General features: G+C 39.5%; 1 protein-coding gene across 1 annotated transcript in view; it reads right to left on the bottom strand.

The window, feature by feature from the left end:
- hmcn1 (hemicentin 1) overlaps window positions 1-23,127 on the bottom strand; it is a 538,964-nt gene that overhangs the window by 197,705 nt on the left and 318,132 nt on the right. Inside the window, exons 41-49 of the mRNA XM_069942357.1 lie at window positions 19,560-19,735; window positions 18,946-19,042; window positions 16,500-16,622; window positions 14,718-14,879; window positions 9,884-10,165; window positions 7,661-7,828; window positions 6,880-6,993; window positions 4,619-4,705; window positions 3,272-3,463 (exon numbers count right to left, since the gene is read on the bottom strand). Coding sequence (XP_069798458.1) covers window positions 3,272-3,463; window positions 4,619-4,705; window positions 6,880-6,993; window positions 7,661-7,828; window positions 9,884-10,165; window positions 14,718-14,879; window positions 16,500-16,622; window positions 18,946-19,042; window positions 19,560-19,735 — 1,401 coding nt within the window. The remainder of the gene's footprint in view (window positions 1-3,271; window positions 3,464-4,618; window positions 4,706-6,879; window positions 6,994-7,660; window positions 7,829-9,883; window positions 10,166-14,717; window positions 14,880-16,499; window positions 16,623-18,945; window positions 19,043-19,559; window positions 19,736-23,127) is intronic.

Raw genomic sequence — 23,127 nt, 5'->3', positions numbered from 1 at the left:
TGTCCAAGGGAGGCAAAGATACAAAACCAAAGTTTCAGGCCACAGCCCTTCATCAAGAAATGAGAAAAAAGCAGGCAGGCGTCTGAATAAAAAGGTGGTGGGGAGGAGGAAAGAAGAGACACAGGCCAACAGCCAAGAGGCCATAGGTGAACATGGATAGGAGGGTAGGAGGAAGCTGAAAATTGATCGGGGATGGGGTAGCTCTGTAAATGCAGAGCTAGAGGAAAGGAGACAGAGGGTGTGTGTGTGTGTGTGTGTGTGTGTGTGTGTGTGTGTGTGTGTGTGTGTGTGTGTGTGTGTGTGTGTGAGTGAGAGAGAAAAAAGAGAGGAAAGGAGACATCAGAATAGGGAAAGAGATGTCGGGGGGGGGGGGGAGGTCAAACAGAAACCAGAGAACTCTATGTTAATGCAATCTGGTTGGAGGGTTCCCAGATGGAATACAAGGTGTTGTTCTTCCAATTTCCATGTGGTCTCAGTTTGGCAATGCATGAGACCATGAATAGACACATCAGCATGGGAATGAGTCAGGGTATTGGAATCCTCAATAACCTTATCTTATTCAAATCTTATTTTCTCCGTCAAAGGTGTAACCATTGGTACCACTCTCCCATGTCTCCCAGCTATTCCTGCCTTTTTGTTCGCTATGTGCAGCAATCAATGCACCAAGCTTACACAGGCAAGTCTCAACTTTTCCTCCGCTACATCGACGACTACATTGGTGCTGTGCCATGCAGTTATAATGAGCTTGTAACTTCATCTACTTTTCTGCCAACTTCCACCCCAACCTCATATTTATTTGGTCCTCTCCCCTTTCTCAACCTTTCTGTATCCATCTTAAGAGATCTTGACAGACATTCTCTCCAAAGCCACCATCTTCCAGTTACCTTAGAACACCCTATCTCCTGTAGGGATTCTATTCTTTTCTCAAACTTCTTCCATCTCTATTGCATCTGTTCCCAGGATGAGGTCTTCCACGCCAGATCATCTGAGATGCCCTCCTTCTTCAAAAGACATGGCTTCCCTTCTACCACCATTAATTCAGCCCTCATTTGCTTTTTCCCCATTTACTGTTCAGCCACCTTGGGCCCCCCTGCCCCTAGATGCAACAAGGCCAGGATTCCTCTTGTCCTTACCTACCCACTCCACCAGTTTCTGCATCCAACTCATCATTCCCTTCACTTTTTGCCATCTTCAACATGATCCCGTCACCACACATTTTACCCTCCCCGCCTTCTGCAGGGACCACTCCCTTTGTGACTCCCTTGTCCACATCCCTTCCCACCAATTACCCATGTGACTGCTGGAAATATGCCACCTCTTCCCTTGTAAATCTGCAGGGCATCTACTGTATTCGATGCTTCCATTGTCTTCTCCTCATTTTGTTGATCGCCTTCGCTTTGTTCACTGTAATAGCTGGAATCTCCTAGTGGCAACCTATTTCAATTCCCCATCCCAATCCATGTGCTCATGCACTGTCAAACTGAGACATTCCGCAAATTGGACATCAACTTCACCAGTTTCCATTGGGCCTCCCCCTCATCTCTCTCATTACCTATCCAAATGTCTCCTTTCCTCTAGCTCCTCATTTCCTGTCTCTCTCTCTTTCACTACCCCTCTGTGTCTTTTCCTCCAAATCTGCATTCAGAGAGCTTCCCCCTGCCACGATGAATTCTCAGCTTTTCTCTCCTGCATCTTATCCATGTCCACCTATGGCTTCTTGGCTGCTGGCCTGTGCTCCTCCCTTCTCCCTCTTCCCCTTCTTCCTTCCTCCCTAGCTTTTTTATTCAGACACCTGTTTGCTTTTTGCTCATACCTTGATACCTTGAAGCTCAGACCCAAAACATTGGTTCTATATCTCTACTTTTCTGTATTAATCCCAAATGTCCTCCCTGGTCAACAGATTTTGTAAACTTTGTTCCATTAACAAACAAGCTTCTTGTTTCTCATGTTCTTCCCATTTTTACAGTACTCAATCATGAGAAGACCTCTAGCTACTGTGCTGTGCCATGGTTGCCTAAATTGGTTGGATACATTGCTGGGGTCTTGGTCAGGCAAAACTTGTCCTGGAGCAAAATTTTATTTTAGACATACAGCATGATAATAGGCCCTTTTGGCCCAAGAGCTTGTGCCACCCAAGTATCCCAATTAACTTACAACCTCCATGGTGGGAGGAAACTGATGCTCCTGGAGGAAACTCACACAGACATGAAGCGAACATACAAACTCCTTACAGACACCGCCAGATTTGAACCCTGGTCACTGGTACTGAGACAGCTTTGTGCTACTGGTTACACTAACCATGCCACCCATCTACGCCAACTGTGCCATCCAATATTACACATACTATCACATAACTGAGTAACTTTGATTGTACATCAGCAACCTCTGTGCCACAACCTCCATTTGTTGGCAGAGAAGAATAAAATCAAGAAATAGTCTTCAACTATTTCCTCCCATGAATCCCTATTTCCCCACCTTCTGTCCCACTACTCCTCTTTGCTGGATGCTCATTCACTTTTTGGTTATCACCCAAACTCCCAAAACTTAACCTCACTTCCTTTTCTGGAGCCCTGTCTCCTTGCTTGCCCAAAATCCTATCTTCTAATCTTCTTTTCCCCAATTTCTCAACTCCCTAATTCTCATTTCTGGACTTTTCTCTACCTGCTCATGTCTTCAGCCTCCCATATCTTTCCCATCATTAACCCTTCCCGCTGCTGCTTCACTCCTCACAAGAGGGAAGGATGGGGTGGGGGGGAGGTCAGGGGGTTGCTGGAAACAACATCTGCAACCTCCCCTTGGCATCAGCCATCATCATTACATTCAGATCTCCTTGGCTCTTAGGAGCAGAGCTGAGAAACCCATTGCAGATTCCATAAGATTTAACAACTCAGCTCTGTGCAGATCTATTACTTGTAGGGCAAAAACACATTTCAAAGTAACATGTTGTAATCCAAATTTCATGAAAGTGTTTTTTTGACCTTATGGATTCGCACCTGAATTGTGTATTCAGCTAATGCCCAATCCCTATGTTGCCTTTAGAAAAAAAATCTCAAGAGTTCAGATGTCTTGATATCATCCCATCAATATCTTCTTGTACAATAGTAATGAGCTTGAGTTGCTTTAGGGCTGTTATGTCCCAATGTCAAACAGTTCATCACTCCTTTGATTAAAATCTTCATTCTTGGAGGTACAAATTTAAACCACTAAATTAAAAATGTTTTATCCAGCCTACTGTGTTTAAGGTGTTAGGAACTGAGTGAAGTACACCAACCTAGCACATTTAGGTTGAAGTTCTTGTTCTTGTTTCCTGCAGCATTAGAGGCAATGCAAGTGTATCGACCAGTGTCAGACACATGCACATCCCCAATCTGTAGAAAGCGCCCATTGGACAGGATCTGGTGCTCCTGGTCTTCGGTCAAAAGTTCACCATCTTTCAGCCATTTTATTTGTGGAACTGGATTGCCTTTTCACAAAAAATAGCCCCATAAATGAATTAATATTACATGTAATTATCACCTTTAATTTTGATCAAATAGCAGACACATAGCCAAAAACAGATTTACATACAATTAATAATATGTTAATTTAATAATATATTGTGGTACTCAAAGATCAATGGATGGACTAGTTAAATAAGAAGTCTAATCTTGCCAATGGCAAAAATACAAAGCATCTATTTACCTGTTTTAAATCTAGAAACAAGTGAATCAGCCTATGTTTAAGTGTATTATAGGCATAATTTTTCATCCTTTATGAGGGGCACACATGGGAACATCAGGCATAATCATTTCAAAAAGATGTGCCCAACATGAAGACCAAATTCAATGTCATCAGATTGAATAGGAACAAAATCTGACAGTGAAGAATTATAACCAGCTGTGCTTAGATTGAATTTCATTCCCTCTAGCTTGTCCTTTGCGTCACTGCCTGGAGTGCATCCACAGGGGTGATTCAGCTGCCTTCTTTGTCATAGCTGGCTGAAACAATGGTATGATGTATTACAGCCCTTAAAATAATGTTACATTTGTCTCTACAACTGAAACCTGGTGCATCAGAGAGAAGTCACTATGAGATATGGATCCTGTTAAATTATCCTGCTGGCTTGCACATATTAATGAAAGTAACACTGAGTACTTTTTGAATTTGTCTGTGAGAATATGTGGACCCTTTTCACTCCAGTTCACAAGATCACAAGATAAAGGAACAGAAGCAGGCCACTAGGCCCATTGAGTCAGTTGCTACTTATCACTTTATGGCTCAGATTGTAAGTGATCCACAGGTGCTCATGCATGGGTATCACATAGAAATGACAATTTTTACCCTCCTTGATTGTCCAGCCAGGCCTGAGATCTCTCTCTCTCCCTCAGGGCAGAAATTAATCCCTGTGATGTCTGTCTGTGATGCATAGACAAAGATTATGGCAATGGTGTCACAACATTAGCCTTGGCCATGGTTCACATCTATTGTGCAAAGTCCTGAGCAGATATTGTGAAGATTTTAATGTGCTTTTCACCACTATTTGTAACCTGTTGTGTAACATCCTCAACTGCCGATACCCACTGCAGGAGGAACACACAGGATAATATGCAGGCCACCTCAGAATTTTTAGTGTTCTTACCTGAAACCTCACAACTGAGAGTAATGTTGTGATTTTCCTTTATTTTCACATCTTCCAATTTATCTTCATTAACTATGCTGGGTGGTACTATTTACAGACAAGAATAATGGAGTTAAATCTTACAGTGCAGCAAACAGAAACATGTAACACCTCTTCATTATAGCAGGTCCATTAGAAATATTGAAAATTGGAACAGAGGTAGGCCATTCAGACTTTTGAGCATGCACTGCTGTTTAATTTGACCATGGCTGATCCTCTATCTCAGTACAACATTCCATACTCTCCTTATGTCCATTTCATATCTTTTGTTTCAGAATATCAATCAGCCTGCTTCTTAAATATATTCATTAACGGTCTTAACCACCTTGTGTGGGAAACAGGTGATAATCAATGCATCCAATATTCCCAGGCTGTGGGATGCAGATTATGGGCCTATTTAGCTTTCCAAGCCATTCATTTCACCAATACTTTTTACAATAATAATATGAATCTCATTGAATGCTTCCAAATGAAGAGAATTCCTACTGACTCAATTTGATTGAATTACAACTTTGACTAAGCTATAATCTACAAAACTCGTGGGCTGAATCTTGCTGACTGAGCCCAGGGTTCTGCAGAGAATTGTCATCCATAGGCCCTTCAAACTGAAGTCCTGAGTAATCGTGCATCTGCTGATGGTCTACAATTCATTGAAAGACTCCAGAATTTTTATTCTGGAGTCCAGTGGCAGGAGTGAGCTTCACTGGAATTCCTAACATTGTGGTGAAGGGAATGCCTCTTAGATCTTGCATAGTATGCAAAAATCTACGGATTTAGGTTGGAAAAGGGAGGGTAAATTTTTGGTTAAATTATTTTTCCTTATTTAATGCTTCTTATTTCTAAGTGCTCTCTGTGCTTTCAATTAGTATTATTAAAGCAATTGCAATAAAATAATATTTTAATAATTTTTAAAATTTCTCCAAATGCTGGTCCTACATTGATCAAGGCTTCTGTTAGGTCTTTGCTGAAAGCTTTGCACTAAGTGGTTCTCAGCCAATGGGCCATGGCCCACTGTTGGGCTATACCTTGTTTCCATGTGGGTCTTCAAAAATGTTAAATAAAATAGTTAGATTAGATAAAGCTGCCATTGATGTGAAAATATTGCTCAGTCATTGGCATGAATGGGCCACAGCATGTTAGGCCGGAAGCCAGGTGGGCCTTAGACTGTAAAAAGTTGAGAACCACTGTGTGATTAGATCAAAGATTTTAAGGATATTTTGGTGGATAGACTCCCAGTCAGATCTCACCATGAACAACATTGATGAGGGCCAAAAAGACTGGCCTTCAGAACCTGCTGCAGGCTAATGGGACCTTAAGTATCAATTCCTTCCAAACAAGTTGGATGCAGAGTCTTGCACAGGAATGTTACAACTACACTGTTATTTACCTGGCACCATCTGTGATCATTGATCACACACTCTCTCTCTCTCTCTTTAAGAAATCAGCAGTCAAATGATGCATAGCACAATCCCCTAGTCGTAATGGTTGACCAAATATTTTATTTTTGGTGAAGGAAGAAATGTTTCTCGGAACTTCATCTCTTCATGTCAGCATGGGAGTTCATTCACTCAGCTACAGATGTTTAGTTTGATATCTCCTGATTTAAATTGAATATATAATTCCTACGTATAATTTCCAATTTACACATTCAATGTCACAGTGAGGAGTTTTCAATCTGAAAGGACATCCTGTTCTTGCTCTGCTTACATACTGGAGGTTGTTGTGATGGGTCAGATGTTTGACTCTGAACATCAATACACATGAACACTAAAAAGATGCTGTTATTAAGTGTCCGTGCAGTGAATAGTGAGTGATATTCTTTACAATTGACCAAAATATTTATCCCATTATATTACTTAGTTATAGAATGGATTCTTAGTAGCTTAGATTCTCAGGTGCAAATAAAAGATTTTTAAAAAGCCTTAACATTTCTACAAGTTGTCAAAACTAAAGTAGTAAGGGCAGCACTTTCATATGATGATATTGTTTCTGGACAGTCATGTCATGTGAATGGAATGTTATTTCCAAAGCATGGCTCAAAGTAGTGGCCAATGCATAAACTTTGGGTCTTTACACCATTTTCCCCAGGTTTTCAACACTAAGGAGTCCTGTTTGATTTATATTGTCACTGACGAGAATGACAATGTGATCAGGAGTTAGTTCCATCACCGTGCCAAGGAAATGCAGAGATTTGTTGAATTATTACTGCAGTCATTATATACCTAACACAGCAAGGTCAAAGTTTTTTATCTCTTCCCCTGCAGCATTTGTGACCACACAGGAGTACATCCCAGAATCTTCCTCTGCTGCATGCATCAAGCGTAGGATGCGACCTCCTGTTGGAAAATAGGAGGTTAAATGTTACATAACTCAAGCAATTAAAATCTTTAAAAAACTAACTGGAGTACTGCATAATGTTTATAGACCTTCTTCCATGCGGCAGAGCAACTCAATTAGTTCATTCCAATATGCAAATAACATTACATAATCAGAATACTAAATTAATTTGCTTTAAGCACTTGCCACAGGCGACATTCAAATTGTATAGAGACCATGATACACAGCCACAACCGTCAGCTATGGGTTAAATTGCTGTCCATATCTAAAATTTGACTTCTTTTATTAATGACGTGCATTTTTTCCCCACCCTAGTTTCTTGATGAAAATAGTTCTAATCTATCTGGAGAATTTGAAATGACCCCAACATTGGTGGTAAATGCAATGGCAGGCTGAGAGAAATACAGATCCAGTGAAGGAATTGTCCCGAGTTGAATGCAGGATAGATTTCACTTGATTATAGACAAAATAAATAGGCTTTTCACACTACAGGAATAGAATAATTAAATAACATGGAAAAGTGATGTCATTCTGTTGTTGAATATCATCTAGTGCATGTAAAGAAGGCACTATGTTGCTAATATAATGAGCCAAACTTGAAAATTAGACTTGACATTTAATCTTTTCCAAACACGAGTCAATATTGATCATTGATATAATGCTTACCTGAAAGTATTCTCAAAGCATTGCTCCGACTGATTGGCTGTCCGTTTTTCAGCCATGTGATTGAGGGAAGGGGGATGCCTGACGCTTCACAAATCAACACAACGGGATTTTTGTCCACAACCGTGACATTCTCTGGTACTCCCCGCACCCCATTAATACTTGGAGGCACTAAGAGAAAAGTTATGAAGATCAAGTAAAATATATAAAATATATATAAGAATCATGACTATAAGTGGAACAAAAACCATATCCATATAAAGATTTCCTTAAGCAAATAATATTACTGATCAACAGCGAATTGTTCCACTCTTAAAGCATCATTAAAGATGAATTGCAATTAAGTGAACTAAGAATCATCATTTATTTTAATCACTGGGTGGGATGATTGGTGCAGCAGTCAGTGCAATATCTTTACAGCACCAGCGATCAGGACCAGGATTTGAATCCTGCGCTGTCCGTAAGGAGTTTGTACATTCTCCCTGAGTCTATGTGGGTTTCCCCCGAGGCTTGAGTCTCCTCCATACTGGGGAGTTGTAAATTGGGTGACATGGACCCGTGGGCCAAAATGGCTTGTTACCATATGTCTATATTTAAATTTAATTTAAATTGAAGATCAGGGTCGAACTTATGTGGAAAGCTTATTCATTATTCCAGAGGTTTTGTAATTAAAATGCCCTCCTTTTCATGTTTACTTCAGATCTACTGAAATTAATCTATCCTAAGAAAGAAGGTGAGGACCAGTTAAAGTAACTGTAAAACTACAGCCACATGGTATCTAGGGTGAATGTCTTCAATTTCCTCCCTTTCACTGAGGGTTCATGCAAAACATTCCATTTGGTGACATTTTACACATGTCGTCGTAAAGAGAAGCCTGCATTGATCTGGCTGTCAATTGATGCTTTTCATGAGAATTGAAAAGAATTTGTTTGATGGTAAACTTATTATCTGGCCCTTTAATCTAGCTAGATGCACACAGGTAGGTTCCAATGTCATCCCTTGTTAAATTTCATTTATGAACTCACTCCACATTGCAGTAAAATTAAATTCCATGACCTTTTCTTTACTTGAATTGGTGATTAACACTCACCATGCCCATCGCTCATTCAGTTCATTGAATTTAGGTTGCAAGTATTTGAAAATTGGGTGACATTTAGATGGTTTGAACTCACTTCTGGAGAATATCACAGGCAAACTGTGATAACCAGCTGACCCAAGGTTTGACCACACCTCGATGAAGGGCTCAAGCCTGAAACATTGGTGAAGCATCTTCACCTTTGCTACATAAAGGCTCTGTTTGATCTGCTGTGTTTCTCCAGCATTTATGTGTTTTTTTCACTTAACCACAGTGTCAAGAGAATCCTGTGTTTTACCATAGTTCTTGAAATTTAAGTCCAAGGGAGTCACTATCACAGAGGATCTTTCCTGGACTCAACACACTAATGGTATCATGAAGAAAGCACGTCAGCGCCTCGACTTCCTCAGGTGTTTGCGGAGATTTGGTACAACATTGGAAACCCTGGCAAATCTCTACAGATGTGTGGTGGAAAATGTGCTGACTGACTGCATCACAGTCTGGTATGGGTTACCAATATCCTTGAACATAAAACCCTGAAAAAAGGTGGTGGACATAGCCTAGAATACCACAGGCAAAACCCTTCCCACCATGAAGAACATTTATGGGGAATGCTGCCGTCAGAAAGTAGCAGCAATAATCAAGGATCCACACTACCCAGCACATGCTTTGTTCTCACTGCTACCATCAGGAAAGAGGTATATGTGCCATAAGACTCAAACCACCAGGTTCAGCTATAGTTGCTACCCCTCCACCATCAGACTCCTCAACAATAAACTCAATCAGGACTTGTTTAAATACTCTTACTTTGCACTTTATTGATTATTATTTCCCCTCTGTGTATTGCACAATTTGTTTACATTTCTTTTTGTTGTGTACAGATTTTTTTGCACCAGTAAGTGGTAATTCTGCCTCGCCTCCAGGAACAAGAATCTCAGGGTTGTACGTAATGTACTCTGACAATAAATCTTAAATTTCAAGCTCTGAGAATAAATATCATTTGTGACACAGTATTGAAATATCTAAAACGGAATATTTCTGAAATGAATCTCTTTGGCTGTGAAAACCTGAAACCAAGAATTGATTCACCACACATCAAAATCATAGATTCACTCAAATTTAATTAATAGATGAATGAAATGACTACTCACCATGGATGCTGAGGTCATATTTCTTATCAGCCTGTCCTACTACATTCACAGCCACGCATGTGTACCGTCCAGTGTCATAAACTTGTGCATTCTTAACCTGTAGTAGCAGTCCATTATTCAAAATCGTCACTCCTCTGTTATTCACAAGGGGCCGGTCATCTTTCAGCCAGGTCAGTGCAGGACGAGGAATCCCTTGGGCTTTGCATTCTAAATTAACATCATTCCCTTGGACAACAATGACTTCTGTTGGTTGCCTCCCGCTGTTGTGAATGCTTGGTCGAACTGTCAAACAAAACCAAAGTTAAATGCTAAACGAAAAACATGATTATTATGGCAACAACACAGCTCTATTAACTTTCCTTCTTCATTGTCTTAGTATGCTATGAGAAAGAAGATGCCTTTCAAGGGGAAAAACCATGCACAATAAGTAGACCATGTAGTTTACACAAACAACCTTTACCCCATTGAGAGCTAATCCTCTGCAGCATTACCCTACTTTAAGCATCTGTTAGTTTTTTTATCTTTTATAGCTCACTAAAATAACCATTTAAACAACTATCAGTATCCTGCTTAATTCTAAAACATGCAACAATTCTTAACTGTAAGATGTGCAACTGTGAATTAGGACATTTCAGCTGCAGAAAGATATCCATGGAGCAGGCAGAGAGGCAGAAATTTGGCGGGTGGGATTAAATCTGTCGATGTCTGAGGTGATGCATTCAGAAAGTGCAAAGAAAGTGACAGAATACAGGATAAATGGTTTGGTTCAGAGAATTATAGAACAGATGGGGCCCCTGTAACATTCACAGAGCTAATGGGGTTGTAAAATTTTGAGTAGCCTCAGTGGAATGAACAGGAAAGACCTTAAGGAAGATTAATAAGTAGTGAGCATGGACTGAAGGTAACTGGAGAATGATCAGAGAGGTTCAAGGAGAGTGGAACTTGCAGTCAAAACACTGGACGAGGTAAGAACTCTGATCACATGCATTATTTGTGACAACCTACAGGGCTATGCAACACGAGAAGGGCAAGTGAAATTAGACCAAGTATCCCTTGGTTGAAATGTGTTTATTTCAATGCTATGAGTATTAAGAATAAAGGGGATGAACTTAGAGCAAGGATCAGTGCGTGGAACTACGACGTTACTGAAACTTGGCCGGAGGAAGAGCAGGATTGGCTGATGCAGGTAGCAGGGTTTAGGTGTTTAAAAGGAATAAGATGGGAGGTAGAAAAGGGGTGGGGGAGGGGGAGAAGCATTACTGGTCAGGGATAATACCACAGCTATAGAAAGGTGGACGCTGCAGAGGGAGTGACAATTTAGTCAGTGTGGGTGGAAGTCAGAAATAGGGAGGGAGTCATCACTGTGCTGGGAGAAGTATAGGCCCCCAAATAGCCCTCAGAACTCCGAGAAGCAGATAAGCAGGCAGATTTTGGAATGGTGCAAGAAATGCAAGGTTATAGTTAGGGTGATTTCAACTTCCTTAATATTAACTAGCAACCACCTGACTGCAAGAGGGATCGATGGGGCTGAATTTGTCAGGTGCTTTCAAGAGGATTCCTAACACATTATGTGGACTGTAGACAAGAGGAGAGACCATAATGGATCTAGTTCTGGGTTATGAACCTGGTCAGGTGACGGACCGCTCGGTGGGGAAGCATTTTGGTGAGAGTGACCACAATTCCCTTAGGTTCAACATAGCTATGGAAAAGGTTAAAAACAGTCAAACTGGGAAAGTATTAACTAGGGATGGGCTAATTATGAAGGGATGAGGCAGGAACTAACAAGAGTAAATTGGAAACAGATGTTCAACGGTGAATGGACAGAAGTAACATGAAGGAAGTTTTGGGACACTTGTGCTGGGTTCAGGATAGGTTTGTCCCACTGGGACCATAAAAAGATGATAGGAAAAGGGAACCGTGGCTGACAAAACAAGTAAGGCAACTAGTCAAGAGCAAGGAGGAACCATATGGCAGATATAGGAAGCAAGAAACAGGAAGAGTTCATGAGAAATATATGGTAGCCAAGAAGGAACTCAGAAGGGACTTAGAAGAACTCAAAGGGGGCATGAGAAGGCCTTGGCATATAGGATTAAGAAGAAATTTCTATGCATATGTGAAGAACAGAAGGATGTTGAGAATGAAGGTGGGGCCACTAAAGGGAAGAAACATGTACCTGGAGGCAGAGAAGGTTTGGAAGGTCCTAAATGAATACTTTGCATCAGTATTCACAAAAATAAAGGACCTTGATCAGGGTGGTCAAAATAGAACAGGCCTGGGTGCAAAGAAGAGGAAGTGTTGGATCTTCTTAAAAACATCAAGATTGATGTCCCTGGGGCCAGACACAATATACCCCAGGTTGCTGTAAGAAGTGAGGGAAGAGGTAGCTGGGGCAGTAGCTATGATCTTTGAATCCTCTTTGGCCACAGGGAGGTGCTGAAGGATTGGAGAATGGCAAACGTAGTCAACTTATTTTAAAAAAAGGTTACATGGGAATTATAGACTGGTGAGCCTTATGTCAGTGGTGTGCAAACTATTGGGAGAGGATTCTGAAGGATAGGATCCATGAGCATTTGGAGAAATACAGTCTACTCAAGAATAGACAGCATGGCTTTATAAAGGGAAGGTCATGCCTCACAAGCCTAATTGAGTTTTTTGAGGAGGTAACAAAAGAAATTGATGATGGTAAGGCAGTAAATGCGCTCTCATGGATTTTAGCAAGGCATTTGGTAAGGTTCCCCACGAGAGACTCATCCAGAAAGTCATGAGGCATTGGATCAGTGGAACCTTGGCTGTGTGGATAAAAAAATTTGCTTTCCGGAAGAAAGCAGAGAGTAGTAGTGGAAGGAAAGTATTCTGCCTGGAGATCAGTGACCAGCGGAGTGCGCAAGGATCATTTCTGGGACCCCTGCTCTTGGAGATTTTTATAAATGACCTGGATGAAGAGGCCGAAGGATGGGTCAGTAAGTTTGTGGATGACATGAAAGTTGGAGAAGTTGTGGATAGAGGTTGTTGAAGGTTACAAGAGGATACAGACAGGATGCAGAGAGGACAGAAAAGTGGCAAATGGATTTCAATCCATACAAGTGCAATATGATGCATTTTGGAAGGACAAACCAGGAGACTAAGTAGAGGGTTTAATGGTCGGTTACTTAAGTGTATGGATGAACAGAAGGACCTTGTGGTTCAAATCCATACATCCCTCAAGGTCACTGCACAGGTTGATATAGTTAAGAAGGACAGTTAAGAAGGTCTAAGGGATGCTGGGCTTCATTAATAGAGGGATTGAGTTCAGGGGTAGAGAGGTCATGTTGCAACTCTACAAATCTCTGGTAAGACCACATTTAGAGTATTGTGTTCACTTCTGGTCACCTCATTATAGGAAGAATGTGGAAGCTATGGAGAGGGTGCAGAGGAGTTTTATTGGGATGTTGCATGGATTGGAAAACAAGTCTTCTATGGGAAGATTAGCAGATCTGGGACCTTTTCATTTTGACTGTAGAAGGATGAAAGGAGACGATAGAGGTTTACAAGATTAAAAGTGGCATAGATAGGGTGGACAGCCAGCACCTGTTTCCCAGGGCAGGAATAGCAAACATCAGAGGACATGTGTACAAAGTGAAGGGAGTGAAGTTTTGGGGAGATGGAGGCTGAAACATAAGGGCCATTTAAGAGACTCAGACAGGCACATGGATAAAAGAAAAATAGGGGGTTATAGGGTAGGGTTAGTACTATTTATTAAAAGGCATCTATGGGTCAGCACAACACCGAAGGGCTTATACTGTGCTGTAGTGTTCTATATTCTTCTTGGGCTGCTATTGACATGATGGATCTTACGAAACCTCTCCTGCTATAAGTGTTTTAAATTCTAGAATTATTCTTTAGATGTCTTCCAGGTGTCATTAAAAAAACATATCACCAAACTGAATTACAATTATTTTATCCAGTTACTAGCCTAGGCACAGGGAGAGTTTCAACACCTTGCCTGCTGCTTGCCTTTAAATCATGTATCCACTGGAGAACCTTCCACAAATTATTATCAAATTGTATGAAGTATTAATTCCAACTGATGTGAATGGGACCATAACTCTTCTAACTTATCTTAATTTTGTCTATAAATATAATTTCAATAAAAGAAAAAAGAACTTCTGAAAAAGTCCTCTCAAGGTTCCTCAGAAAAGGAGTAAAGATGGAAAAACATGCATTGATTAGAGACAGTATTTGATAATTTATCATACTTGGAATTAAACATGGATCATCATAATATGCTGTATAACTTGTAGTGCTAAGAGACTCAAAACAGTTCAAAATAATTTTGTTTTCAGCTGATGGGATGCTTTGCAAATAATAGAGTGAATTGTGTCTGAGGTCGTAAAATAGTAACATTCAGACAAGTTGTTTGCTGCCAAATGATTCTGAATGTTTAATACAGATGTTTCCACTTAAAGTAGATAAAGCTAAGTTCCACCATGAATCATGTGGAATAATTTCCTATCCATTTTTCACACACTATACTTTCAGTAGATGTAAATAAGACGATTGCATAAATGTCAGTAGGAAAGCAAGGAACTGTATTTCAATAGTTCTTATAATTGTAGAATCTTCCAATTTACTGATCACTTGTAAGTGGATATGCTATCTTAAATCAATATAAGACACTCCTAATTTTTCCAACGTTATTCATTTACATCAGTTTGATTTGCTCTTGTACAAATAAAATCTTCAATGGACATTAAGGATAATGGAAATAACATTCCAGTTTACTAATTGGAACATGCAATTGGAAAAAGGTGAATTATATCTAAACATTCCTTTCAGAACAAGTTCCACTGCATACCATAGACTTCCAGTGTGTATTCCTTCTTTGTAGCTCCAGCGATATTAGATGCCTCACAAGTATAAGATGCACTATCTGATAGTTTAGAATTTGAGATCTGTAGCTGTCGTCCACCTGAGACAACACGGACTTGTCCATTCAGATCATTCAACAGTGGGGAGCCTACAAGTGTAAATGAAAATTAACGAAATAGGTTCTATGAAACCTTGGAGAAAATCACTTCATTACATCACAACATTCAAGCTTTTCCTTCAGTGCTGCACGGTTCCACATGATTTTCACATGTTCTATTAGTTAAATTAAAGAAGAATATCAGGACTCTAGAAGTCATGTGTGTCCTTTGTGCTTTAAAATATGACTCCTTGAAGTTGTCAATGTTCTATGCAAGTTTATTGTCGAATAGATAAGACAAAATTCTTACTTGCTACAGCCAAACAGATATGGAAAATACACCAACTACAAAAGTAATAATGTCAGTGATCACAAATGTAGGACAGAAAAAGAAACAATAAAAAGGATAGATAAACATTCAGGGTTTCTTTTTGCACAAGAGAAAACCTGATGCTTCAGCAGTGCAGACAGATCTTTTGGAGGCCCTGAGGTAGTTTATGGTTATGGCCAGAGACCAATGGACATGACAATTTCAAAACAAAATGGATGGTAACACTTTCACAATCCAGCATCTAGGATCAATCCAATTTGACACAATTACTTGGAACTGGATTTAAGTTTGCTACCTCTGGACCATACCATATTTACAGATCAGAAGATGCAATAAGATGGTAAATGGAGAGTGCAACTACTCACCCACTGCGCATTGATATTCCTACAAGTTGCCTGTGCAGTGGCAAAAAATTGTTGCTGTAATCTCAGATCTTTCTCCAGTTTAGAAGGAAGTGAGGCAATGATTTTAAAAACTAGGAAGTGTGAGCTTTGCTCAGAAACAAGGCTCTACATAAAGAAAGAAGTGAAACAAGAAAATCTGCAAACACTATGGTTGAAAACATGAAGCTGGAGAAACTCAGCAGGTCAAACAGTGTCCTTTATATAGAAAAGGCAAAAATACATAACCGACACTTCAGGCTTGAGGCCTTCATCAAGGTATGATAAAATTTCGGTAGGTGTTTGAACAAAAGAGCAGCGGTGGAAGGGGTGGTTGCAAGGCAGAGGAGATATGTGGAGAAGGGAGGGAGGGGACAGATCAAGGAGAGGAGGGATGGCTAGATGAAGGGAGGAGGAAAGGAGGGAGGCTCTGCTATGTAAAGGACACTGTTTGACCTGCTGAGTTTCTCCAGATTTGTGTTTTTACTTCATAAAGTAATGTTGTTTTGGATGGGACTCTCTCCAGAGAACAATTATATGGCATCAGAGGCCGTTGGGAGTAATACCACCAGTTATTTGGTGTACCTCGAGACAAAAGTAGTTCAGTGCCCATGATTGACTTCTGAACATAAAAACCTGTCAATTCTTCAGAAATTTAGTGAGGTGACAACATGTTCTTGTGTTTTTAAGCAAAGGAGCAAATTTGGTATGTCTTGTTAAAGGGTCCAAACCTGAAATGCTGATTGACCATTTCTACCCATGGATGTTCTCTGACTTGCTGAGTTTCTCTACCCTCTTGCTGTTTGCTCAAGATTATAGCATCTGTAGTTTTTGTGTTTCTCCAAATTCACAGATTGATGTATTCCAATAATCATTTAGTTATGATCAAATTATTCACAGCATCTCATACACATTATAATTAATGGTGCACATCTTAAATACTCAGCTTTGGTTACTCACCATTTTTCTTCCACATCAAACTTGGTGGTGGAATACCACTAGATTCACAAATTAAGCTGATTAGGTTTCCTTTCATGACGGTTATCTTGGATAATTCATTTGATCCTTGAATATTGGGTGGAACTAAACAATGAAATACAAGTTGGTTATAACGTGATAACTACTTAAAAGCTGATATTTAATTTACTTCTTCTTTAATTTAAACTGCATATATAGTGGAGGGATTTTACATACAAAAAGGAAAACTAATTGTGAACAATTCCAGTCCAAGATAGGGATTAAAAATGCCTAAAAAGAAAAATTAATTAAGGAGTTTAATGCAAAGTTAACTTCAACTTTCATGATTCAGTCCACGTTAAAGGAAGAAGCTTCAACTGGTTCCAGTCATTAGTTGGAACATGTTCTATGATTTTATTAATCTGAACTAAGATGAACTCTAATTTTCAGGGGGTATGTGGTCAATTATTCCCTGATCTACAGTGTCTTAAATTCTCTCATATGTTTAAGAATAATCGCTTTGCATAAAACTGTCCAAAAATAAGAACTACATTGGTTAATCACTTAAGCGTCAATTTTTATGAGGTAACTATTACTTGGCACCAAAGAAAGGAAATTGACAATGGAAAAGGACAAAAGTGTATTCTGGAAAAAGATACATCAATTCATAACCAATCTGAAAAAGTTTTGATTCTTGGGCCAGAATAACAAATTTAGATTCAAGTTAAAAGATGCCAGGAAACAGGAGCCTCTTTGCTTTTTGGCACCATTATCCTGATTAAGAATTCCTCAGTGAAAGATTGTCCAGTCAGACAAAACTGCAATTATCCCAACAATATTTTTGAAATTTAATATCAGAAGATCAAGCCTATATTTCACTAGCCTCAATTTTGAATTTCTCATCCTTGTGGCCTCCTGGAATAATAATATCAAGCGGTCAGTAATTTTGAAATGTAGAAGCACACTCATTAGGAATTGGATTAAAAGCTTGTAAAATAATTTCACTTGGATTCCATAAAATACACCATCCCAATGGTTTGGTTTTTACCTCTTTGTCTAAGATAAAATCTCAGTGTTCCAAAATGTGGATCATCAATTTCTAGACTGATACTGGCATTCTCCTCTGCAATAAAATGTTGAACATTTCCAACTTAAATTTATTACACATTTAAGGTGAGGGTGACTGCCCATGATGTCAAGACCAGACCAAGCCACCTCTCCCACCAGCCACTTTCAGAAACAGCATATCTATTCCAGTTTCCACACTGTTCTTGATGGGGACCTCCTTTTCCTTAAATAGCCCTCTGTCATTCTCAATTCAAGTGATCCTCGTGATCTGGCAAGGATTTTTCTGCAGCTTGTAATTACTCATAGGCCAAACCATAATCACCCTTTTTATTTAATGGTTACAGGCCTGCAGACAGCAGATGGGGAATTCCAATATTACAAAAATGTGACACAGAGGTACTGGAACTAGAAAATCAACACATTGGCATTAACTTACAAGTCATACAAAAATGCTAAGAATAATATTAATGATGTTCTGAGACATGCAATATAAATAAATAACGGTATATAAATGACGGATGAAAAAGTAGATGTGTGAGTTAGTAAATTTACAGATGACACTAAGATTGGTGGAGCTGTGGACGAGGTGAAGGCTATAAAAGGACAGAACAGGATATAGATCAGTTGTAGACAAGAGCAAAGAAATAGTGGATGAAGTTTAATCCAGACAAGTGTGAGACGTTGCATTTTGAAAGGTCAAATGCAAGGGGAAAATATACAGTTATTGGCAGCATTGATGTGCAGGTGGGGGGGGGGGTGATCAAAGTTAGAACTCTTTGAAATTGGCCACAGAAATACATAGGGTGGTAATGAAGGCACGTGGCACATTGCTTCATTGGTCAGACCATCAAGTACAAGAGTAAGGAGGTCATATAACAGCTATATAAAATTTTGGTTAGACTACATGAGGTAATGTGTGAAATTTGAGTTGCCTCATTACAGGAATGAAGTGGAGGCTTTCGTAAAGGTACAGAAGTGATATACCAGGAGGCTGCTTGGATTAGAGGGTTTGAGCTGCAAGAAGAGGATAGACAAACTTGGGTTGTTTTCTGTGGAGCATCAGAGGCTGAGGAAAGACTGAATAAAATTTTAAATAATTATGAAAGATAGGATAGACAGAATATTTATATGCTTAAGGTGAGGGGGTGGTAGGTGTCTAGAATGGGTTGTCAGAAATAGAGAAGGAATCGTAGCAGCATTCAAGAAACTTCTTGATAGACACATGACTATGCAGGGAATAAAGAGACATATTTCATGTGCAGTCTGCAGACATTTTGTTTCATGTGGCATCAGTGCTAATGGCTTGGGCCAAAGGGGCCAATCCTGTGCTGTACTGTTCTAGATTTTATGTTCTATACTTAGGCAACAGAAATCAGCTTACCCCAAACGTTTAAATTGTAGTTCTTTTCTGTTTTACCAGCAACATTTGTGGCTTCACATGTGTAACGTCCTGAATCCAGGACTTGGACAGCTTCAATCTATGAGAGAGGAAAAAAAACTTAATGTTTAGAATCTTTTGTTTGGTTTGTAGTCTGTTACATCAGTTGCAAGATGTGAGCTTGGTTCCCATTGCAAGTGTTGGTGCCAAATTCAGGAACATCCTTGGGGATTCATTATCAGTGCCTGATTTCACCAATCCAACGATATTTGTCAAATAAAGTTTTACTTTATTTTTTTTTTAAATGCCTTAAATTATTTGGCATTTATTTATTTTGTACTGGATAGCATCCTCCAGTTAATTTTTACTGCGTCCTCCTGAAAGTAAGTTTAAACTTTCTTTGACTTGGAATATGCCTTTACCTGACCAATATTTTGGGTGACTAATGGGCATAATGATGATGCAGTAATGACTGTTACCGCACAGTGTATAAACTTGCATGTCGACTTATTTAGAATATTATACTCAATGCAAAAATAATCAAATTGACAAATCATAAATTGCAAAGGAAAAACAACAGAGGCCAAATACAAGTAGATGACATTGCCACAACTTACCTTTAGGGTACTTCCATCATCAGAAACAATGAGGCCTGGCTTCTTGAACAGAGGTTTTCCATCCTTTAGCCAGCTGAGTGTTGGAGGAGGGACTGCATTACTTTGACACTCAAGCACAACACTTTGGTTGATTGTGACTGAGACATTTTGTTCTTCTCCCATGATGTTTGGGGGAACTGCAACAAATAAAAATAGATCCCTATTACTCTCAGAGATGAATTTATACTTTTGTTATTTTCTTCAGTAAATAAAGTGGCATTGATGTTCAACCTGAACATGCATTTATATTTTGCTCTTTGTGATAGTACAGATTCTATCACCAATGTCTATATGTACAGATGGTAGTGTAGGATGACTGTGATTGACTGAGAGTGTAGCTACACCTACTGGCAGGTCTTAAAGGATTGCTCCTAGCCAGACCAGGTCATTCTGGACTGGTCGACCTACTTGTGATATACTCCAGTCTTTTAGTTAATAAAAGCCTTGGTTTGAATCAACAAGTCTTTGGTTCTTTAGATGCGCTCTACACTCACAAAAGTAAAATCAAAGGAATTCAAAAATCAGGTGTGGAATCCAACTAAACTTTCAATTTATCATATTTTGTTGCATCATTTCTTTGCAGAAACTTAAACTGTAAATTTTAAATCATTGTATTTTATGGATAACGTCCACATGCTTCGAAATTCTTGCTTGCTGGAGCAATACAGGTAAGTAAGATACACCAACTGCAATTGTACATTCTTCTTTGGCTTGGCTTCGCGGACGAAGATTTATGGAGGGGGTAAAAGTCCACGTCTGCTGCAGGCTCGTTTGTGGCTGACAAGTCCGATGCGGGACAGGCAGACACGGTTGCAGCGGCTGCAGGGGAAAATTGGTTGGTTGGGGTTGGGTGTTGGGTTTTTCCTCCTTTGCCTTTTGTCAGTGAGGTGGGCTCTGCGGTCTTCTTCAAAGGAGGTTGCTGCCCGCCAAACTGTGAGGCGCCAAGATGCACAGTTTGAGGCGATATCAGCCCACTGGCGGTGGTCAATGTGGCAGGCACCAAGAGATTTCTTTAGGCAGTCCATGTACCTTTTCTTTGGTGCACTTCTGTCATGGTGGCCAGTGGAGAGCTCGCCATATAACACGATCTTGGGAAGGCGATGGTCCTCCATTCTGGAGACGTGACCCACCCAGCGCAGCTGGATCTTCAGCAGCGTGGACTCGATGCTGTCGACCTCTGCCATCTCAAGTACTTCGACGTTAGGGATGAAAGCGCTCCAATAGATGTTGAGGATGGAGCGGAGACAACGCTGGTGGAAGCGTTCTAGGAGCCGTAGGTGATGCCGGTAGAGGACCCACGATTCGGAGCCGAACAGGAGTGTGGGTATGACAACGGCTCTGTATACGCTTATCTTTGTGAGGTTTTTCAGTTGGTTGTTTTTCCAGACTCTTTTGTGTAGTCTTCCAAAGGCGCTATTTGCCTTGGCGAGTCTGTTGTCTAGACAACAGACTCGCCAATTGTACATTAGTACAACTACAATTGTACATAGTGTACATTAATTTACCACAATGTGCGAAGACTCAAAAAGAGCTTTAAAAATGATTAATATTCACAATCTAAATATATTTGTGGACATATTATAAGCAAGAAACATTTTTTCTTTCACTACAAGCAAATTGAAATATTTAATAGAGATTAGAAAGAATTACCTGACAGAAATACTGACAACATTTCAAAATATTCTTGGATTGCTTTTGAAGTGAAGTTGGAGGTGAAGTAGCATGGGGAAAGAAGCAAAGATTCAGACACCTTTAAACAAACTAAATTTTACAGAGGCTGTTTCACCTGCAAAATGTTTCAACCATCATGTTTTATTTTGAAAAACATTCAGATATTGTTTGATCCACCAGAAGGCATGTTTTCTATTGGCACAGCATAGAAAAGTGTTCATCACCAGTGCTTTCATGGAATTGTCAGTCTGCTTCTCCCTCTATCATTTTAGCAAAATTGCCAAGAGATGCAGCATTTTGAAGCATATAGTTCAATCAAAATAATTACTTTTAATATTTACAAACATAATTTTTATTATAATTAAAATAATTTTATTTTTGATTTTTTAAAAATTATAACCAAAAAATATTAATTTAATAAAATTTAAAAATAATGTACAAAGTTATTCTTGGTGTGTGACAGATTATATTTTACATTTCATATAGATATGTTTTATAGGAGATAAATTGTTGCAGACTTTTTTTTAGTGTAGGTCACATACAAACACTTTAAAACAGATCTCATTTAAAATGCCAGAGCTCTGCTCAAGTCAGACCCAGCAGGGTTCAGGTGGCTTTACAAAAACTTTGAAGAATGCCTAGAAGGATTTCACAAGTAGGTATTAATTGGACATGCTGTGGAGTAATGGATTATTGTTTTGGAAAGCAACAGATGAACGAACTCTGAAGATTAGGTCCGGAGGCCGCAGTTTGTCTGAGTGCAGTTGGCTGTTCTAAGAGGGTCATGTGGTTTTCTCTGAGGGAGAAAGAGAATTCAATTCTACAGTTCAACAGCAGCAGCTGGGACTGGAACAGGACAAGTTGGCAAGCTTGTGGAAAACCCCCATTTGGAAGACGGGTTGTGAGTGCTTAGTTTAGCCTGGTCAAAACCCTTGTGGTCCATACGAGAGGAGAGGACTGGCTGCATAATGTTTCACTTGAAATAAGGGAGACAAAAAGGAACTCTGCAGTGACCTGAAAGAAAGAGGCCATCATCTGGAAAACCTTGATGGGCCAAGTTTCTTCAGCAAGACACTGAAGTGGCTGATCTAAAGGAATCAGTTGTGGGTGTTCAATGAGCAACAAATCTCTCTCAGAAAACCGACAAGAACCTTCCTGAGTGGTAACCATTTACTTTTCAAGCACCAAAGCCTAGTGAAATTCATAAATTCAAAAATTCTGTGCACAGTATAAGAATTGTCTGCAACCAGTGAACTTGGAGGAGTGAGAAGTGAGATTGGACTGTGAATCAAAGAACTTGTTTTGACTTACACACATATTATATACACGTGCGGTTAGAATTAGAAGGGGGTTAAGTTAAGTTAATAGTAATGTTAAAGTTTGATCCTGTTTTCATGTTTAAAGATAATTAAAATAAACTTTTGTTTTAAGTAAGCATTTGTCTTGGTGAATTTCTATTGCTGCTGGGTTTTGGGGTCCTCTGGGCCAATAACATGGTATCATTGAATCTTCCCAGAAAATATGATGATGGTGGTTTCCTAGAACATTTAGGAAACAAAGATGTTTGTTTTTCTGTCACATAAATGTAAAGTTCAAGTTGCACGCTTTTCAAACCTATAACTTGCAGAGGCAGATTTGAATAGCAAAATCTCAATCCAGGCTTTACAAATGCAAAATAAACTAATACAGTTTACGTTCTTCAAAATGAAGTTCTTTAGTTTGAATTAGTGGATTAAGCACACATAAATGACTTATGATATTTAATAGTGGGCTAAATTTACAGTTCAGGGCAAAGTTTGGCTGATTTTGTTAGCCATTTAACCGCAGATTGCAACATTAATTAATTACCTCACCTGAA

Source organism: Narcine bancroftii, chromosome 5 (genome assembly GCF_036971445.1).
Source record: "Narcine bancroftii isolate sNarBan1 chromosome 5, sNarBan1.hap1, whole genome shotgun sequence".
Lineage (NCBI taxonomy): Eukaryota > Metazoa > Chordata > Chondrichthyes > Torpediniformes > Narcinidae > Narcine > Narcine bancroftii.
This window is presented reverse-complemented; position numbering and strand designations above follow the sequence as displayed.